The sequence below is a fragment of the Aspergillus brunneoviolaceus genome (genome assembly GCF_003184695.1).
Source record: "Aspergillus brunneoviolaceus CBS 621.78 unplaced genomic scaffold BO95scaffold_38, whole genome shotgun sequence".
In the NCBI taxonomy this organism is placed as follows: Eukaryota; Fungi; Ascomycota; class Eurotiomycetes; order Eurotiales; family Aspergillaceae; genus Aspergillus; species Aspergillus brunneoviolaceus.
In genome coordinates, this window is record NW_020290768.1 from 38,437 (window position 1) to 56,544 (window position 18,108).

The 18,108-nt window shown below is 50.7% G+C and overlaps 4 protein-coding genes across 4 annotated transcripts; 2 read left to right on the plus strand and 2 right to left on the minus strand.

The window, feature by feature from the left end:
* Positions 1 to 138: 138 nt before the first annotated feature.
* On the minus strand, positions 139 to 2,046 carry BO95DRAFT_453595 (putative MFS transporter; the record flags this gene model as incomplete). The annotated part of the gene is made up of 4 exons (XM_025588227.1): positions 139 to 729; positions 796 to 1,387; positions 1,460 to 1,771; positions 1,877 to 2,046. The coding sequence occupies 4 exons, from the start codon at positions 2,044 to 2,046 to the stop codon at positions 139 to 141; spliced, it is 1,665 nt and encodes a 554-aa protein (XP_025441651.1).
* Positions 2,047 to 4,450: 2,404 nt separating this feature from the next.
* Positions 4,451 to 6,493, minus strand: BO95DRAFT_147654 (sugar porter family MFS transporter). Its single transcript, XM_025580614.1, has 5 exons — positions 6,127 to 6,493; positions 5,884 to 6,072; positions 5,352 to 5,822; positions 4,830 to 5,295; positions 4,451 to 4,764 (listed from the first exon to the last, which is right to left on the minus strand). The coding sequence occupies exons 1-5, from the start codon at positions 6,344 to 6,346 to the stop codon at positions 4,488 to 4,490; spliced, it is 1,623 nt and encodes a 540-aa protein (XP_025441652.1). The 5' UTR covers positions 6,347 to 6,493; the 3' UTR covers positions 4,451 to 4,487.
* A 4,310-nt stretch (positions 6,494 to 10,803) lies between these two features.
* Positions 10,804 to 12,594, plus strand: BO95DRAFT_497387 (FAD-binding oxidoreductase; the record flags this gene model as incomplete). Its single annotated transcript, XM_025590889.1, has 5 exons — positions 10,804 to 11,091; positions 11,149 to 11,362; positions 11,425 to 11,828; positions 11,881 to 12,260; positions 12,333 to 12,594. The coding sequence occupies 5 exons, from the start codon at positions 10,804 to 10,806 to the stop codon at positions 12,592 to 12,594; spliced, it is 1,548 nt and encodes a 515-aa protein (XP_025441653.1).
* A 2,871-nt stretch (positions 12,595 to 15,465) lies between these two features.
* Positions 15,466 to 17,309, plus strand: BO95DRAFT_453598 (uncharacterized protein; the record flags this gene model as incomplete). Its single annotated transcript, XM_025588228.1, has 4 exons — positions 15,466 to 15,583; positions 15,715 to 16,173; positions 16,315 to 16,779; positions 17,197 to 17,309. 4 exons carry the CDS (start codon positions 15,466 to 15,468, stop codon positions 17,307 to 17,309), a joined length of 1,155 nt encoding a protein of 384 aa, XP_025441654.1.
* Between the last annotated feature and the right edge of the window lie 799 nt (positions 17,310 to 18,108).

Sequence of the window (18,108 nt, forward strand, 5' to 3'; positions counted from 1 at the left end):
CTCGGCGGTCCATACGATTCCCGTCCAGCCATCCATGTGAGTGCCTTACAAGGCTCGATGTCTGAACATCTTTCTTTTGCATGCCCAAGGCCCATGCATCAGCCATCACCATAAACACCGTCATCATCATCCGCATCATCAACCACCCCGCTTAAAGACCTTGAACAACCCGGCCCCCAACCCATCCAGACCCCTCTGCCTGGCCTCGCGTCTGGCCGCCCCATCCGCAGCCACCGCCGCACCAACGCCTTCCTTATCCCCATTCTTCTTCCCATCCACGACGCGCAGCAGCACCTCCATGGTGACAGCCGCCAGGATACTGGCGCACAGGATACCGACCATGACGAGGTTACTCTTGCGGTACTTGGCGCGGCCGGGGGCCTCGTAATCGCTCTTCCAGCCCGAATACAGGGCGTAGGTGGTCATGATGCTCCCCAGATTGCCGAGCCCGGAGACGACGGCGGAGGCGGCGGCGACGCCGACCTCGCCGTGGCGCGGCTGGAAGATCTCCGTCGTCCAGGTCATGGTGATGGGCACGGTGGGGCCCAGGCCGAAGCCCACGATCAGCAGCCCCCCGTACCGGGGCCAGGAGTTGGTCGCCGTGCCGGCGTAGGTGGTCAGCAGGAGGCCTAGGATCTGTAGGAGGACTGGGACGGAGAAGAAGAGGGAACGGTGGCGGTGGAAGCGGTCGCTGATCGGAGTGACGAGGAGGATGGCGATTAGGTCCATCTTTTTTCGGGGGGTTAGTTTTAGAGTGTTATGGGTTTATGGGGTTATGGGGATGGGGGAGCATACAATCCATATCGGCGCAGTCAGGAGACTGAGATCAATCCCGTTCAGCGAAGGGTTGATGCTCTGGATGATGACCGTGGCGTAACTCTGCGTGCCGATGCCCACGCCCACGACGCCAAAGTACATGATCAGCAGCGGCCACAGGCGCCAGTCCAGGAACACGTTCAGCAGGTCCTTCCATGTCCACTGCGCGCGGTGGTACACGCGCTTGAGGTCGTGGTAGTGGATCTCTGCGTCGCGGCCGCTCAACGCCGGCGGGCTGCGCGGGAACCACCACAGGTACTTCCGCTTCTTGGGCTCCGCGCCGGGCGCGAGCGGCCGGTCCGGCAGCCACCACAGGAGTAAAAAGCCGACCGCGGTGGTGATCACCCCGTAGACCAGGAACATCCATTGGAACCCGACCAGGCCGCGCTCCCCGTCCATCTTCTGGAACCCGGCCGAGACCAGACCGACGACGGCGGCGGAGACCTGGGCGGCCGTGTAGTACTGGCCGATGCGTTTGCCGGTGCGGGAGGGAGGGTAGAACAGGGTGAGGTAGTAGGTCATGCCGGGCCACATGCCCGCGATGACAATTCCTAGGAGCAGACGGAGGAGGCTGATTTACAAATGTGATTAGTGACTGGTTGGGGCTAGGGACCAGGCAAAGAGCGGGGCATGAACCACATACTATAAACTCCAGGCGGCCTTCATAGCCGTCATGCAGCTCCCGATAATCCCCACACTGATGACAATCCGACTCATCCAGACATGGGGACTCAGACGGGTCATGATCAGGTTGGAGGGCAAGTCGAAGATCACATAGCAGACGTAGAACAGTGCGAGAGCGGTGGAGATCTGGTGTGGCGTCATGTTCAGCACCGAGCCCAGATCATGCCCCGAGCTCTCATTCATGGTTTGCGCGAGGCCGACATTGGAGCGCACCGCCGCGCAGAGGAAGTAGAGCACCCAGAATGCGGGAATGATGCGGAAGTCTAGCTTTCTGCAAGGGGTTCGATTTGAGTTAGCATGTCATGTCATGTTATGTCAGACGATGCAGGATAGCAAACACACTAGTACAACTAGTTCGACGAGCTACCCAACTCACCTATAGATGCGCTCGATCTCGGCAAGGTCAGCCTCGGACTCGGGCTCACTGCCCGTCTCTAGGTCATTTTCACCCTCCCGACTGTCGAGCGATCGTTCGTGAATGCTCTCTGTGTTGGGTTGTTTGGTCACCCCGTGGGGGTGGTCGGGGTGGGACTCTGCGAGGGACATCGTGGCGGAGGGGGCCACTTTGGGACGGTTGATCCTTGTTGAGGACCAGGGAATCGAAGCAGTAGTGGCGCGCGGTCGATGCCACTAGTAAGAATGCTTACTCTAGAATGCACGTGCAAGGATAAGATTGTTTGTCGGCGGTAGAGGTGATGAAGAATTCAGACAGGAAGAGATGGTGGTTTGGTTTGGCCACGAGGGGAGAAAGAGTTGGGAACCCCGCACTTTTTATTCTCGGGGTCGGGGGAGCGATAGCAGACAGAGATCGGAGTGTCCGGTGAGAAGATGGCAGTGATCAGCCCTGGAATGGAGTCGGAGATGGTCAGTTCTTGGTCTGTCTTAAGGCTACTGTGATTGGGTTTGGCAAAGGAGGGGAGGGAGGAGATGCAGCTCGAGCACGAATAAACTTGCGATAACGCTGGGAATGTAGTGGGGAGGCGCAGACAACGTACCTGCAGTGCGACGGTCATGATGACAAAAAAGAGGCGAGGCAAACGCTTTTAATTAAAGCAAGGGGAGAAAGGGGAAGATGATAACACCTGCAGGAGACACAGAAAAGAAAAAAGCTTGGTGAAAGCCGAGGAAAAAGCAAAAAGGCAGGCGAAAAGTCAATGGAATTTGCATGTATCATTAACTAGTTGATTGATTGATTGATTGATAAAAGTGTGTACTTCCGTAAAAGGATAAAAGAGGGACCTGCCGGAGGAACCATTGGCCCGGTCGGTTCCAGACCCTCTTCGATGCTGTGCTTCTCTACTTCTTCTTACTCTTGAATTACTCCCTATTCTACCTGGTAACTGCTCTAAACAGCAGGTCTCACAGACAAACCTACGTGACAATGCTGCTCAATGTATCACAAGAAAGAAAAATAAAAATAAAAACTATTCCCCGGAAGAAAGCATTGCCAGTTTTCTTCCTTTGGCCCTCGGACGGGTAGAAACGGGGCTGTTGGTTGACTTCAGCTTCTTTCCTCAACTGTTGCTCCCGAACGTTCTAGTTCAACGTTAATTCAACCTCAGTGACTCACTCCGTCGACCTGCAGAGACATCCGATACCGGAAGTAAACCAGCCGTGGATGAAGAGAACAGAGATCTTCATCCATCTCATCATACTTCGGAGTAGACACTTTGCACGGCGACAATCGGTGACTCAATCCATCAGACCGGTGTGAACTCCCCCTCTTTTTCTTGTTGCCATCAGCCATGGCGGTTCCCACTTGTTGAGTGCGACACATGCGATCGAGGCCCACCGCGGAGGTCCCAACACCCACTCCCCCCACTGCTTCCCATGTCTCAACTGCCGGACAAGAAACGTTCTTTTTGAATGGGATCGAGCCAGCCTCTCACACTCAACCAAATAGAGCTTCAACGACGAGATTTGGCTGTGCAGGCATATGTGTAGATGATCATTCTGCTTTGCAGCCGGGACCTTCCCGGTATCAGCAACATCCTTGCCACACAAGTTTTCTATGCTTCTATGTAGTCGGCGCATAGATTCTCAGTGACAGTTGTAAAACAATGCCTGGTCCTAGACCTTCGATCATGATGAATCCGAGAACATTGAGATGACCGAGGGAGTGGTGAGAAGTGGCATAACTGGCAACGGTGACTGGTAGTGTACACTCTCGACCACTTGTTTCTCACAGTTCCTGGCTAATAAAGTGGCATTAATGAGAATATAGATAGATGCTCACAAAGTGCAAGTCCCGGTTTGAAAAAGATCAGCAAGCCTTGACAGGTGCTTGGTTCAATTCCTTATTGCTGGGGCCCGCCATCTTTTGAGATTGCTAAGTGTATGGCGGACTTGCATGATTGGCCACTGCAAGAGTATGCATCCAGTCAGACTGAGAGCCCTCGTTAACAAGGGCTCGCCGCAGCGACGAGAAACGTGATGATGTTGCTACGCAAGCAATGAAAAGCTCGGCGCTGCTCTCCACATAGAGAGTCAGCTGCAATTTGGCTTGAGATCCTCAGAAGTTGAGGTTGGAATCGTGCATAAGACGGTTGCATATGACATGTGGCAGCCATCCTGGTCTGAAGGCCATGCCAAGGTGACGGTTGCGCTCACTGGAATACTAGGGACTGGCCACTACCAGTCTGCGTTGGCCTGTAGCTTGAGAGTACTTGCACTCACGTGAAAGAGTCAGGCACTATGCGAGGGCGTCTTAATAGCACGTGACACGCACTGCCTGATGAGGAAGAACTACAAAATGTACGCAAGATACCAATCATCTGGCAAGGAACAAGGCCCGAGCCATCTTCATTCAAGCACCACGTCTAGTCGTATAGCATCGTCCATCAGGGGTATATTAATAAACGTCAATCGGGCGCCAAGGCCCCAACGCAGAAGAAAAGCAAATCAAATCGTGTAGTCGTCAAGGCGCGTCGAAGCATAACAAGCAAACATGATCGGAGCGATCCGCGCAGATCCGATGGCCGATCATTCTAGATCTTCTCGGTGCTAGCCACATCATCGCTATCCTTATCGGCGTCCTTAATGGAGTGATTCAGCACGCTCGTGCGACGCACCGCATCATCCTCCTCGTCGTCTAGCGTCCGCAGCAGCTCACCGCGGGGGCCGTACATGTGAGGTTCCTCGTTGGCAACCTTCACCACTTGGAAGATACTCTTGGTTTTCCGGAAAATGCGGTCCATCTCTTCAAGTGACCGGCACGCAGTCTCAGGGTAGAAGAAGAGCACCACGGGAAAGATGAATGCGTTACTAATCACGAGTCAGTCAGTTCGGCGGCCTCGACGCATGCAGGTGGCGGCAAGGGGTGTACTTACATGACAGCAAAGATAATGTAGGTCTGGTACCCAATGTTGTCGAATGCCACTGGGGTGATCATCACCACCATGAAGTTGAAGATCCAGTTGGACGACGTGGCCAGTGCGTTTGCCGGAGCCCGAATCTTGAGAGGAACCACCTCGGCTGGATACAACCAGGTCATGCCCAACCAACCGATGGCGAAGAATGTGTTGAAGATGAACAAGAACACGACAACAGTCACCTTGGCCCCGTTCGTATCGAGACTGGCACATACCGCCAGAATGACCATGGAAATGGACATACCCGCGGCACCGAACAGCATCAGCTGCCGCCGTCCAAATTTCTCGATGGTGAAGACGGCAATCCAAGACGCAAGGAAGTATTCCGTTCCATTGCAAGCTGCAATCAGTCGTGACATTTCCAGGCTCATTCCAAGCTGGTTTTCGAGGACAATAGAACAGTAATAGGTGATCAGATTGATACCTTCATTATGTCATTAGCGAGTGCATTCGAACACCCAAATGCTATAGACAACGTACCTGAAATCTGCTGGAACATCTGGTTGACATAGGCCAGTACCACGCGGTGGAAGTGACGATCCTCAGTCATGGTAAACATGTCGCGGAAAGAGCCCTTGGCCATCTCCAAAACAGTGGCTTTGATTTGTGCGAACTCGGTCTCGATGAAAGTCTCGTCGTGCTTTCCATTCAAGGAGTAAAGCACTTCACGCGCCTCATCTTCACGGCCCTTCAAGATGAGCCAGCGAGGTGATTCCGGGAGGAACATAACGAAAGCTAGAATGATCAGAGCGAAAAAGATCTGGAAGGCGAGGGGAAACCGCCAAGCCACCTCGCTGGGGTCGGCGAACAGCAGGCCAAAGTCGATCCAGTAGCTGATGGTGATGCCGCAGGTGATCATGGCGCCTTCGATCATAACTAGCTGGCCGCGGCGGTTCGATTTACAGCATTCAGATTGCCATGTAGGCACCGTTGAGGTGTTCATGCCATTTCCTGAACAGTAATATCAGCTCCAGACTCGGTATTTTCCTGCAGAGACCTCCCAATCACCTACCGAAGCCAGTCACTAGACGTCCGACAATGAACTGGGCTAGATCGTAGGAGGTACATTGCAGCAGTGCACCAACAACCATGATAGCCGAGCCGACAAAGATTGTCTTCCGCCGACCCAGCCAATTGCCAATCCATATTGTCGGAATCGAGCCCGCAAAACATCCCAAGTTGTAAGCTGCGACAACAATACCTATAATGGGTCAGGAGAACGTTGCTTAATCGGATAAGCCTAGCGCGCTCTCACCTTGGCGAGTGGACTGAGCAGATCTCGCACTTGAGCTCAAGTTTTCATAGTAAGACCCACTGGTCGAGATGGTAGGGAAGTATTTGATGAATGAATCGAGGGTCAGGAGACCACCAGTGACACCCTGGTCGTATCCGAAGAGCAAGAAATCCAAACCAGCAATCAAACTGATCGCGATCTGCAACTTGCCTCCTGTGAGGCCCAAGTAGCTACGCGCCATCTTGGTGAAATGAATTCCTTTCGCTGATGACGACTTTCTAGGAAATTGGTGATACGGATTTGTGGGGGTGAGGGAAGAATTGGATCCAAGTTCAAGTCGGTGAAGATCTAGAATTCATGGAACGGACGGGGAGGTATAAAGAAAGGAGAAGATCGAGTGAAAGGCACAATAATCAAAGAAAAGAAAGATCATCTCGACAGTTGCAGGGGCGATGGATGGGATTTTAAACCAGCAAGAGGCATGGGACAACTTGGCTCTGACGGGCTGCGGTCATAATTACCGGCGCATGGAAAATTAAACCCAAGGGCTGGATACCTTAGATAGACTGGTCTTGGAAGTGCTTCGAGGTACCGATAATTTTGCCAAACGAGACTTGATTGGATAACGTGGTACTCCTGGTCGCACTCTCCAGACAACAACAATTGAAGTATGCAGTAATCTGTACTGCACGGTTGTACTGTACCTCCTAGGGAAAAGTGGATCCGCGCTGGAGGTCAGATGCACTAGGACCATTCGCTAGTGGAGGAAACCGGGGTTCTCATCCATCTCAAGCAAGACATCCATTCATTGTCAGGCCTTCAAAGGGTGGTGGGGCATTGATTCAGACGGACGAAAACGATTAAGATGTTGGTATGCAAGAGCGTGATTGGTCTAGGCCAAAATGGATCCCAGTTGGGATCATAGAAGATGGTGCATTTTCCCCGTCTGCTGCGATGACTGACTGACAGACTGACTAACGAACTGTCTGTCTAGGTCTTTCAGCTCATACCTTCCCCTTGTTTACCCCTCGCCAGAGGCGAAGAGACGGAAAGGCCAAAAGGTGAGACTGAATCGGTGGGTTCATTCCACAACTTAGTCGAGGAAGATGTTGGCAGAGAGTGAAATGGCAGACCATCAGGTCGCGCGGGCGGTGCAGTGATCGGCGGGGAGCGGCTTGATCAGGCTTGGTTAGTGCCAGGCGGGGAATCAACGAGTGAGAGCACTGGACTGTTGACTGTTCAAGGTTGGTGCGCATGTAAGACTAAGTTAGTTGACTTACTAGTTAGTAGTTACGGAGTAGTACTGTAGAAATAGCATCAAGTCAATTTGCATGCCGTCATCACAGCCCTGGGAGCTGGAAACGTTGTCTGTCTAGCTGTTTTTGGTCAATCCGAACAAACTTGACTTTGGAAGAAGCAGTCGGGCAAGTAGCGGGCCACCGACCGACCGCCATGTTGTGTTAATTTTAATGACTGACCACCTGTACACGTTACAGTGCCAAATAATCCCTCGGAGCGTTCAGTAGGAATCAGAAAGAGAGAAAAGAAGGCTTCGATGCAGCAACGCCGATCGGAGAGGGTGTCACCTTCTCTCGTTGTTTCCATCCGCGTGGTTCGAAAAGCAGGAAAAGGCCAACGATCGGGGCTCTAATCGTCATTGCCCTGCTCTGTTGACCAGTGTCCACTCACAGGGTTCAACTTATGTTACGCCGTAAGGTGCCATGAAACATGATACCCACCGTGGATCTCCTCTCACCCCTCTTCCCCTCAATTCGGGACTCGGGATGATTGCTGAGGAGTGAAGGACGGACTGATTATTCAGAATCCGGGGGGTCTGGAGAACTCCGCAAAGCCCTGAGGCACTCTTACTTTACCACTTTGGGAAAAGATCCAAAAGGGCCTCGGCTCGATCCGCCTCGTGGCTGTCGATTCTGTTTTCTGAATCTCTTCTCCCTTGCTTCGCCAACACTTGAATTCCAACCAAGGAGGGGCAAATTTTGATTGATGACCTAGAACCACTCATTCTCTTCTGATTCTGATAGTGACCAAAACCTACAGCGAAGCATTTGGTATGCGACGGAGGCTCATGCAGGCGACCGGCTGTCTTATGCTGGTCCCGTAATATTATCGTCGACAGAACACTCAAGCCCGTCTCATTACTGACTAGTCCCGATCGGATTATCTCCAAGCCGACCTGACCTGTCTCTTTTGTCGATTTCAGTCGGCGAATATAATCCAGCATCAGTTATTCTGTTACACTCGTTCACCACATGCGCTCCAATCGCAGTGAGGACGGAGCTCCACCCGGGCCACCCAGGATGCCGCTTAGTGAGAGCCTGTTTTAAACAACGGACCAACCGCAAGTAACAATGTCGCCTCATCAGTTGGCGTGAGATTAACCTGGAATCAGCCAGCAGCATCATAATTTACCTGGGAATTGGAAAGAGGAAGGTATGGCTTGACCCGAATGAGATCAGACGGGTCCCCCGTGTGGGCGCCCCCAGTTGAGGCCGCCCGGTCCTGCCGATGATGCTGGAACAATTGCCCAGATGGGCCGAAAGCCCGGCCTCCGAAGCATCGGCCAAACTTATGCAAAAGCAGTCAGTGCCACGGCACCTTCGAATTTCTCAAATAACACTTCCAAGATCATCCAGTGGCACATCTCAGTTATCTAGTGCTCACCACATATTCCAAAACTCTCGAGGATGCAACCGACACAATTGGTATGTGTGCCTCAAAACCAATTGATCATGGCCGCCGACTTGACGGGTAAAGGGACGGCAAGTTAGTCTTCGCAACCCGCGCCTCTGACTGGCCATCGATGATGATAGGCCAAAGCCACCATTCCTCAATTCTGGTACCGTTGCAAAAAGCGCGCACGCTTGGAGAGGAGCCATGCTCATGTAGCCCCATTTTAGCCAGCTCAAGTTGACTTGCCAAGAGAGACCGCGGTCAGGGCACTTTCCCCCACCTCCACAGTCGAACCATTCGGTTGTGGCCGACCCAGTCCTCCCCATCCATGCGTTACCTCGGGTTACCCAATTCGGACAACCCGAAACCTGGGGATAATCGCAACCACCCTCCATGAATTGGCCGGTCTTACTCCGCATCTTACGCAGCCTATCTGGAGTCAGCTCTTGTTGATCGTTCATCCGTCATGCACCCTAGACTTATCCCTCCCCATACAGTCACAGCTTCTTCGTCAAGTCCAGAAATTGTGGTTGCATGGACCTCCTGCATGATTAGTCACTGTGCATCCACCTAATAACTAATTTTTAACAAACATATGCATAGTACGCCGGAGTTCAGTTTCTGAACTACCAATTAGCATGGGACGACTCTCCTTACCTATCCAAGACCCAAGAGCACGGTTCAAACAATTGCCTCGCCGTGTTACACCCGATTGAGAGCCGACGCGAGATACCAATCTACCATGTATGTATCAATAAGCCATCATGCAGGAGCGGATAGAAACATGACATGATGTATTCTTTCTGGCTATAATATTCACACAATCATGAGATTCTCAACCAGCAAATACTTTCTGAGTAGATTCCTATTTATCTATTTGGAAACCGGATAAAACCTTTTCGTACTCGCATATTGGGCCAACCTTCGTAAGTGTTTCCCCTCCCACTTTCTATGTAGAGCATGCGTCACAATTTCTGCAAACTCGCACTGTACTCCGTAAAACCAGCTACACAACCGCACAAAAAGCCCCTGGTGGAGCGCGCCAAGTCTGCTATCCTTTAGCCCTTGACGCGGCGGTCCTGGTCTTGGCTCAGGTTCTCCTGCTCGTGGGCATCGTGACTTTGCGATCAGTAATGCCCCGTGTGTGGACGAGGGTTTCAAGCAAGCATTCAGGAGATCAACAAAGAATATCATTATTTCATGCCGCATGCATTGTTTGTTTTGGTTCTCAAGATACAAAGTATCTTGTTGCCTCGAGAGGTCACGATAAAGTTCTTCGTCCCTGAGCTTTGTTCGACGAGTGACCCTCTGTACGGTCAGCCACCGAGCTAAGTGGCTTGATCAGAGTTCTCCATGGAGGGTTTCTGGATGTTCTTACTATATTGAAGGTGTGAGACCGAAAGGGTCGGTGCGGGATGAAGTGTGACGTCACTCAGTACCCCACGTCGCGGCAACGGACCGAGGCAAGGTATTACATAAGGGAAGGATGGCTTTGCGCATTCGGCCTCATTGATTACTCAACTCGCTGCATGCATAAGTTGGATGTAGTTACTGTACATAGGAGGAATCCCATTGTCAGCTTGGTCGGAGAGAAAAGATCTAGACTTGAGACAAGGATGGGCAGCAGGCAATCTGAGATCTTTGAAAAGACAATAGCAGGGAGCTTTACAACAAGCAAGGTTGCTACTTACCACCTCTGTCTATAGAGGCGATACCATGTTCAATAACCCATAGACATATCAAGTCTCCAGAAAGGTATCTTAGCCCCAGGACCCTACTTTTGTGAACGGAATCACCGGGTCAGGTGCTCCTTTTCGAATCTGTATACTATGGAACAAGTCGTGGAAGTTCTTTCCCTACGAGAATTGCCCCTTCCTCATATGGATGCTTTGAGACTCACTTGTCTATACAATCCTTTTCTCAATCTCGTACTCGATTTTCCCCAACTCACCCACTCTCTCATGGCTTAGCCCTCCATTACACACTTATCATATCGATTCATCCATCATGTTCCACTTTATTACTTTGCTCACGCTCATCCTCACGTTGTTGCAGTCATTCGGACAGGCGGTGCCGCTGACCGACTGCAACGATGAATACTGTGTCATGACGCGTGCAGAATTGACACCTCTCGAGATACAACTCGAGCTCGGCCCACAACTCTGCGGATCCTCTTATATCTTTGGCCCGGATGATCCTCGATGGCCACAGCGAGTGATCAGGTTTCAGGAGTATATGGCCCCGCAATTCACCGTCTGGGTTCAGGTCGGCTGTGAAGATGATATTTCTACAGTGGTAAGTATTTTTTTTTCCTTTTCTCGCTTGCAACATCCCTTGACTGACCTGGAAAAGGTTCAATATGCCTATCAAAATGGCATTCCTTTCTACACGGTCAACCGCGGCTATGGATTGCCAAAATCGCAAGGGAAGTTCCGGGGTATGGCCATTGATGTCCAGCTCTTGACCGACGTCGTGGTGGATCGAGAGAGACAGATTGCGCGTGTATCGGCAGGAACAGCCACCCAGGAATTGATCGACGCGCTGTGGAAAGAAGGTTATGTTACAGGTCCGTCACAGCCATTTCTGTCGCATCATCAATTCATATGGCTAAACCGTCTTCTCTACTAGTTACCGGAGCCAGCTCGTGTGCAGGCATAGTTGGACAGGCTCTTGGGGGCGGCCACGGAAGGTACAAAACGCGCTATGGCCTGATGCTCGACAACATGGTTCGACTGAATGTCGTGCTGGCCAATGGAACTACAGTTGTAGTCTCGGACGACAGCCATGAGGACCTGTTTTGGGCCATGAAGGGTGCCGGACACAATTTCGGAATAGTGACCAGCTACGAGATGAAGATCTATCCGCATGAGGAGGATACTTGGTACTTTCGAAATTACGTGTTCACGCAAGATAAGTTGGAGCCCTTTTTCGAGCAACTGAACAAAGTAGTAGCTCGCAACGGGTCGCAACCGGTGGAAATGGACGTTGATTATGGCCATTTTGAATTCAACCCATTGTTCAGCGACACTGACGTGAGCTGAGTATCTCTGTTATACCTCTGACTCAATTTCTGACGTCTACCAGGTGATTCTCTACTGGACCTTCAACTACGCTGGTCCGCAGATCGATGCAGAGAAGTACCTGGCTCCATTTGATGCTATCGGCCCAATAAATGTCACCGACGGAACTGTGCCATATCCTGACATGCCCCTGGCTTCAAGAAATGGTAACCTCGACTCAACTTGTGCGAAAGGATTTGCAAAGAAGGCATCTACCGTTGGGCTGCAAGTCTATAACACATCTGCATGCCGCCAGGTCTATGATCTCTTCGATGCCAGGCTGAAGAAGTATACGGAACTCCGGCCAGCATCTTTTGTCTTGTTCGAAGGATACTCCGTCCAAGCTGTCAAGGCGATTGACCCAGCGACTTCGGCTTTCCCGCACCGCCATGATTATATCAATCAGTACGGCCTTTCATTTCTCGTATCTGAGCTTAATGTTCCTAGAGGGTGAAAGCTGACATCATCGTCATACAGAATTACCACAATAACGCATGCTCCGAATTCCAATCTTGATGAGCCGGCAATGCAGCTTGCTCATGATATTCGTGAACTCTTTATCGATGGCCAGCCAGACCGGCTACCCAGTGCACATGTCATTTATGCATTTGGTGACGAGCCCCTAGAACAGGTTTATGGGTACGAGCCATGGCGTCTGGAGAAGCTCTGGGCTCTCAAGGCTATATATGACCCGACCAACCAGTTCGCCTATCATGTGCCTGTTATTCCTCTGGAATGAGAGACTCTCCCGAGGCCTTCAAGATGTGTTTATTCATGCTGTTGATGTAAGCTAAGAGTGACGAGGTATTGTTACGCTTATTCATTGCAATTGAACTACTGTTTAAGTATTTCCCAGTGCATTGTCAATGCAGTAGCAGTAGCCCTACACAGATTTCATCTCTCTTTTCGCCTCATTCGCGAAGATTGCAAGGTCACAAGACGCGACTATTGTCATCTTAGTTCGGTCTCTTGTCAGAATCAACTTCTTTTGTGTTGCATTTTCTGGTGATAATACAAAGCGTCGATCACTTCATGTGCATTATGATTAAATATGCTCGATGTGCTTTAAACAAGCTGGCATGCAGGAAGTCACGACAGTTGAAGCCTAGTCTTGGGTCGTATCTATTTTAAGATGGCTTGACCCGAAGGTTCAGGTCGTTACTGTACCCCTTGCTGCCTGCAAGGGTCGAAGCTCAGACCGGACAGTATGACTGAGGAGCAGTCTCCAGGAGACGGTGCTACTCACCAACTGCAAGGGGGAGTCGCAGTCCCGGGTTGAGCTTGTCATTTTCCCATGTGGCAACGGTGTTCGTGCAGCTGCAAGTGGGCAAGCAAGCGTTCTGGGTTCTCATGGCCGTCTGGACTACCTTAGCCTAGACTATGTCGATGTGAGTGCGGACCTTAGATTGACAGCGTTAAGGTATAGGCTGCCATACGTCTAATGGACGTGAGGGTGGAAGCTTTCTGAGATGGTGTGCTCTCCTAAGAAGGCTGCCGAGTGTCTTTGGCGTCGTAGATGAAGTCGTGTCTGCTCATCTAGTTTCCATTACCATGTTTCCGGAGTAGCTAGGTGTGGTGGACGTTGTGCGTTGTGTGTTATGTGTTTTAGGTCGTTGTATCGCTCACAAGTGGATGTCTTTGTGTAGTTCTTCGTGATAAGGGCTGTCACGAGGGTTTGTGAACTGTGCTGGTATCGTCTGCGTTGTAGATACTGCTCAAATCTATCAAAAACCAATGGTTAGTGTTGCGTCGAAATGAGGAGTAGTAAGGAAACACCGTTCATCTGATGGATGGGTTTCGATTCATCGCTTGTGCGCTTTTCCTGACCCCAAATCTCCTTCGCTTGTTCAGATCTGTGGCACGTTGTTGCAGTGATCAGCAGCTTTGCAATGAATGTGGTTCGAATTGAAAGCTGATCGGATGCTTAGGGATGGGTGGGCTAAGCTCAGCAGCAAAAGTGGTATAGTGATTGGTAGTTTCCCGGGGTGTGGTTGTACTGTTAGCAGCTAGGGGGTTTACTAGGTACTAGGTACCTAGTAAGATGACTGGAAGGACCAGGCCTCTTCTTCCAATCCCATCTCTCTCTCCTCTCTTCTCCTCCCCGTCTTCCGTCTATCTGCAGACTCCCGGATTAATTAACTTAAATTTAGCTATTTTCAAATTTGTAATTGTACCAGTCCTGTGTATCTGTTTCTATTTGTTTTATCTATTTTATCTGCTTTACTGTGCTATCTGTTTTGATATCTGTTTCAACTGCCCTATATGTAATAAAGATTAACATTCTATCTGTTTCTCATTCTGTTTATAGCTTTTCAAGCTATATTGTATTTTTATTCATCTAAGAATAGTCTAATTTGAAGAGCTAAGTGAAGATTAAAAAAGATAGTCATAGATTATTCTACAATTTAATCTGTTAATTCTACTACTCTACCAGTCTATCAAGCCTTAATATACTACTTAGCTAAGGTGTTGAAACATTCAACTCGGTCTAACTGGGTATTGATAGATATTTATGCCAACTCCTACTTCTTCTATTCCTGAAGTGGTTCATGCGCGCGAGATTACACTGATATGCATATTTCACGGGTACTACAGGCTTATGAAATGTGTCTATTCGGTTATTAGTGCTATTCGGCCGCCATTAAGGTCTCCCCAAGTATGCTTTGGGCTAATTGATAACCTTTGGTAAAGGCCTGCATTTTTTGACTGTCCTGTCGGAGAAGCTCATACGCCACTTGTAAACACGAGGTTTCGCGGTCAACGATGTTCTTCAAAGCAGAACGGCTGACCATACTGGACCAAGACAAAGTGAAAGAGAATCTCGGGGGCAAGTCGGTCCTGGTCGAGATATGTCGTACTGAGGAGGATCGCGTGCGGGTGCTCCAGGAGAGGTTTGGGATTTGCTTGACCAAAGAGGAGCAGGATGGGATTATTGGTCGGAGGTCCGAACTAGTCCGGTAGTTTGAGTAGTATGAGGCTGTACTAGGTACATACATCCCTTACCATAGTCTGTCAAACAATCCAGCTCAAATGCTACCTAGCATAGGGCAGATTCCGGACCTTATGGATCTCCCACAACTAGGTCTAGAATGACTCTTCCTTCTGCTTAGGGTATAGCAAATTGGTAGATACGTCTTACAGTTTCAAGGTATAACTAGTGCTTGTGTTGGGTCATTTGGCCCCATTGGTGAGACAAATCAAGTCTAATACAGGAGCGAAAAAAGCAATGTCCTCGCTTAGAGTCAGTCTGCAAATCACACAGCATGCAGAAGGTCCACATGATAGCTGATCGATGATTGGGATCGTGTCGCCCTCAGTCATGATCTTGCAGTCTTATCAATGCATATTAGACTCAAGCGATGTCACATCGTCATGATTGCTCTCCCTTCACCTGATGCAAGTCTCCCTCACTCTGTCGACAAGGCTATCCGGATTCAGCCCATGTCTGGGAAAGTGGGAGCTCAGCCAGTACAGGCTCTTATTTAAACCCTCTGTGGTGATTGAGATGGCCCAGAATGATCTTTCCCCTAGATATCCCGACGACAGATATTCACCGCCAATGAGAAATTTTGTCCTCTCAGCTCGCCATATTTTCGCCTGGGTTGTCATTATGTGGAGTGCTTACGACAAGAAAGTACTCCTTGTCACAGGGGGTACAGGATTTCTGGGGACAACCCTCCTCTATCGCTTGCTCACTGAAGCGTCTCCGGCTCAAGTCTACGGTCTCTGTCGCGGCGGCCGCAAGTAAGTGTGACTCTAGTAGTCCGATTCAGCCCTGCACAATCATCACTCAACACAATACACAGGAGAGCATTGGAATGATGGCTCGAGCACTTACCAATGACAATCTTTCAACCAGTTCTTCGGGCGGCAAACCCGATAGCTGTTCTGGACGGGGATATTACTCAGCCCCGAATGGGTCTTTCAGAGTCAGAGTGGAAGAAACTCGAAGAATCAGTACACATCGTTGTTCATGCAGCATCATCGATCAATCTTTTGAGTAGGCTTCCGGCAATGTCAAAGTCAATCACCATCCCCACCGTATCACTGGCAGAATTAGCACTTGATTTTGTGAATCTCGAGCGCTTCGTCTATATTTCAACCGCGTATTCCAACTCGTATCTCTGGAAGCCACAAGCCCCGGCTGCGGACGTGGTTGTGAGAGAGAGAATCTACCCTCTCGGTGGGGACACGGAGGACTGGGCTCAATCCGCTCTGAAGGCATGGGAGGAAATCCAAGCTAGGGCCAGCAGCACTGAGTGTGAGTCGCAAGGCCTTTCCCCCTGGGCCTATGGGTATGCCAAGCATCCCACAGAACGTCTGTTGGTCCATCGCTCTTCCGAAGCAGGCGCCTCAGATTGATTGCTCATCATCCGACCGTCAATCATGGGCCCTGCGTGCGAATTTCCTTTCCCCGGATTCTGCGTGCCATCATCAACCCCCTTCATCACCGTGACAGCTATGATTATCCCTGACCCTGGACACGAGATCGTCTTCAATTCTCGGCTCAAGGATCCTTGCCACGAAGCCACATTGGATGAGCTCCCCATTGATGTGGTTGCCGACCGCCTGTGGGCTTATCTGGCTCTGGGCACCACGGAATTTGTGCATGCTGTTAGTGGGAAAGCCCTCCGGTGGCACCGCAAGGACTGGTGGCCGGTCATCATGAAGGAGAGAGTGCTTCCCTGGAAGCCCGGAATGGTTTTTGAGGACTTGGATTGGCAATCACCGAGGCTGCATCCGGCTGCTCGCCTGGGGGGCGTCGTCGGCACGTCGTTCGATTTCGTCGAGGATAAGACCCGACTTCTCGCAGAGTTGCTGAACACGCAAGATCATCAGCTTTGGCTCTTCACCAAGCCACGGGCTTTCTCTTTCGGCGCGGCACGCGACTACATGCGCGCGCTGGTGCGGGCCGAATCAGAGCGTAAGGCGCCGTCGAAATTGCGAGCCAATCAGTCTCCGCATAGAAAGGGTTTCCTGTGCATCTACCGGAGAAACTAACTCGGCCGAAACGTGTCTTCCCAGTTCGGCTTCGTCGTGTGCGAGCCGACAGCTTTCTTGGATTTACCATGTTTGCGCGGGATTATGTGGGCTAAGTTCGGAGGTTTGAGATTCCAATACCCGCATATCAGACAAAATAAATTGGCTACCCTGACGTATAATTCGGTGTCCTCCCAGTCGGCGGTTGGACCTGGAATAGGCTCAAATTTGAAGATCACCGGCATGGTGCTGTGAGTGCTTGAAAGAAATGTGATTGTCAGGGCCAGGACGGTGAGGATCCTTGTTGAAGAAGGAAACTGTTCCTCTCATGGTGAAGGCAGGTAAGGGTGACGTGGAAGAGGGGAAGTATTGGAGAAGTGTTCCGGAACCTTTTGGTCGAGCCTTGGACCACCTCTTCTCCGGCCATACCACGAATCACTATCATTTATAGCCAAAGAAGTCCATCTAAGGTAGGCATGATGGTACATCAATGACTGGGAAGAATGAACTGGACTGACCTTTCCTCATTTCCGGCAGTGATGTCCGTCCTACGCACCTCTTCTGCCGCCCTCGACGTCAACGTCTCCTATCCCATGTCCGGCATCACGACTCTGGGCAGCCTAATGCGCGGACAATTGCAGTGCAATCATAGCAGCATCAGACATACAAATAAGGACCTTATGGTCAGATGACTGCAGATTATTCAGGGGTCCAAGATTTATTGACCTCCACCAGCGAGTTCCACCCTCTCGGGACGGCGCTTTACCGTACGGCCCTTACGAGAATCAGCGATTCGGTTCCCTTCGACATACACCGGCATGAATACTGCTAGACTACTATAGTTCATATAGATAGTCTTTGACCTTCCAAATAGCGTCGACGATCCCGCCTTGGATTCTCGCGATCAGTGATGATCCGCTATCGTGCTCACGCACGCATTTGCTCATCTCGGAATTGTGGGAACCCAACGTCCCGGTCGCGTTATCTCGCGTTATCCTGACGACAGACAATCTCTTGTCCTATGCAATGAAGTGCAGTTCCTTAGCCCAGACGTACACTTTCCCCGAAGCGACGGAACACAATGGCAACCAACTCCGCTTAGGTGAGATTGAAGTTTATCATTCCCGATTAATCATCAGAATGTGGCAGCCCAGACATGCATCGGATCCGCGTTTCATGGTTCCTGGAGCAGAATCTGAACGGTTGTCCAACGTCCCGGGGGTCCAGCGGCCCAGCCGTCCTGCTACTGGGGAAAAGCATGGCGGGAGCTGAG

Bases quoted from the DNA above. Each gene is read 5' to 3' on its own strand.
- BO95DRAFT_147654 (XM_025580614.1), bottom strand. From the start codon at position 6,346: ATGGCGCGTAGCTACTTGGGCCTCACAGGAGGCAAGTTGCAGATCGCG. The intron at 6,073-6,126 runs GTGAGAGCGCGC...GACCCATTATAG, and splicing joins TGCTCAGTCCACTCGCCAAG to GTATTGTTGTCGCAGCTTAC. The intron at 5,823-5,883 runs GTAGGTGATTGG...ATTACTGTTCAG, and splicing joins ACGTCTAGTGACTGGCTTCG to GAAATGGCATGAACACCTCA.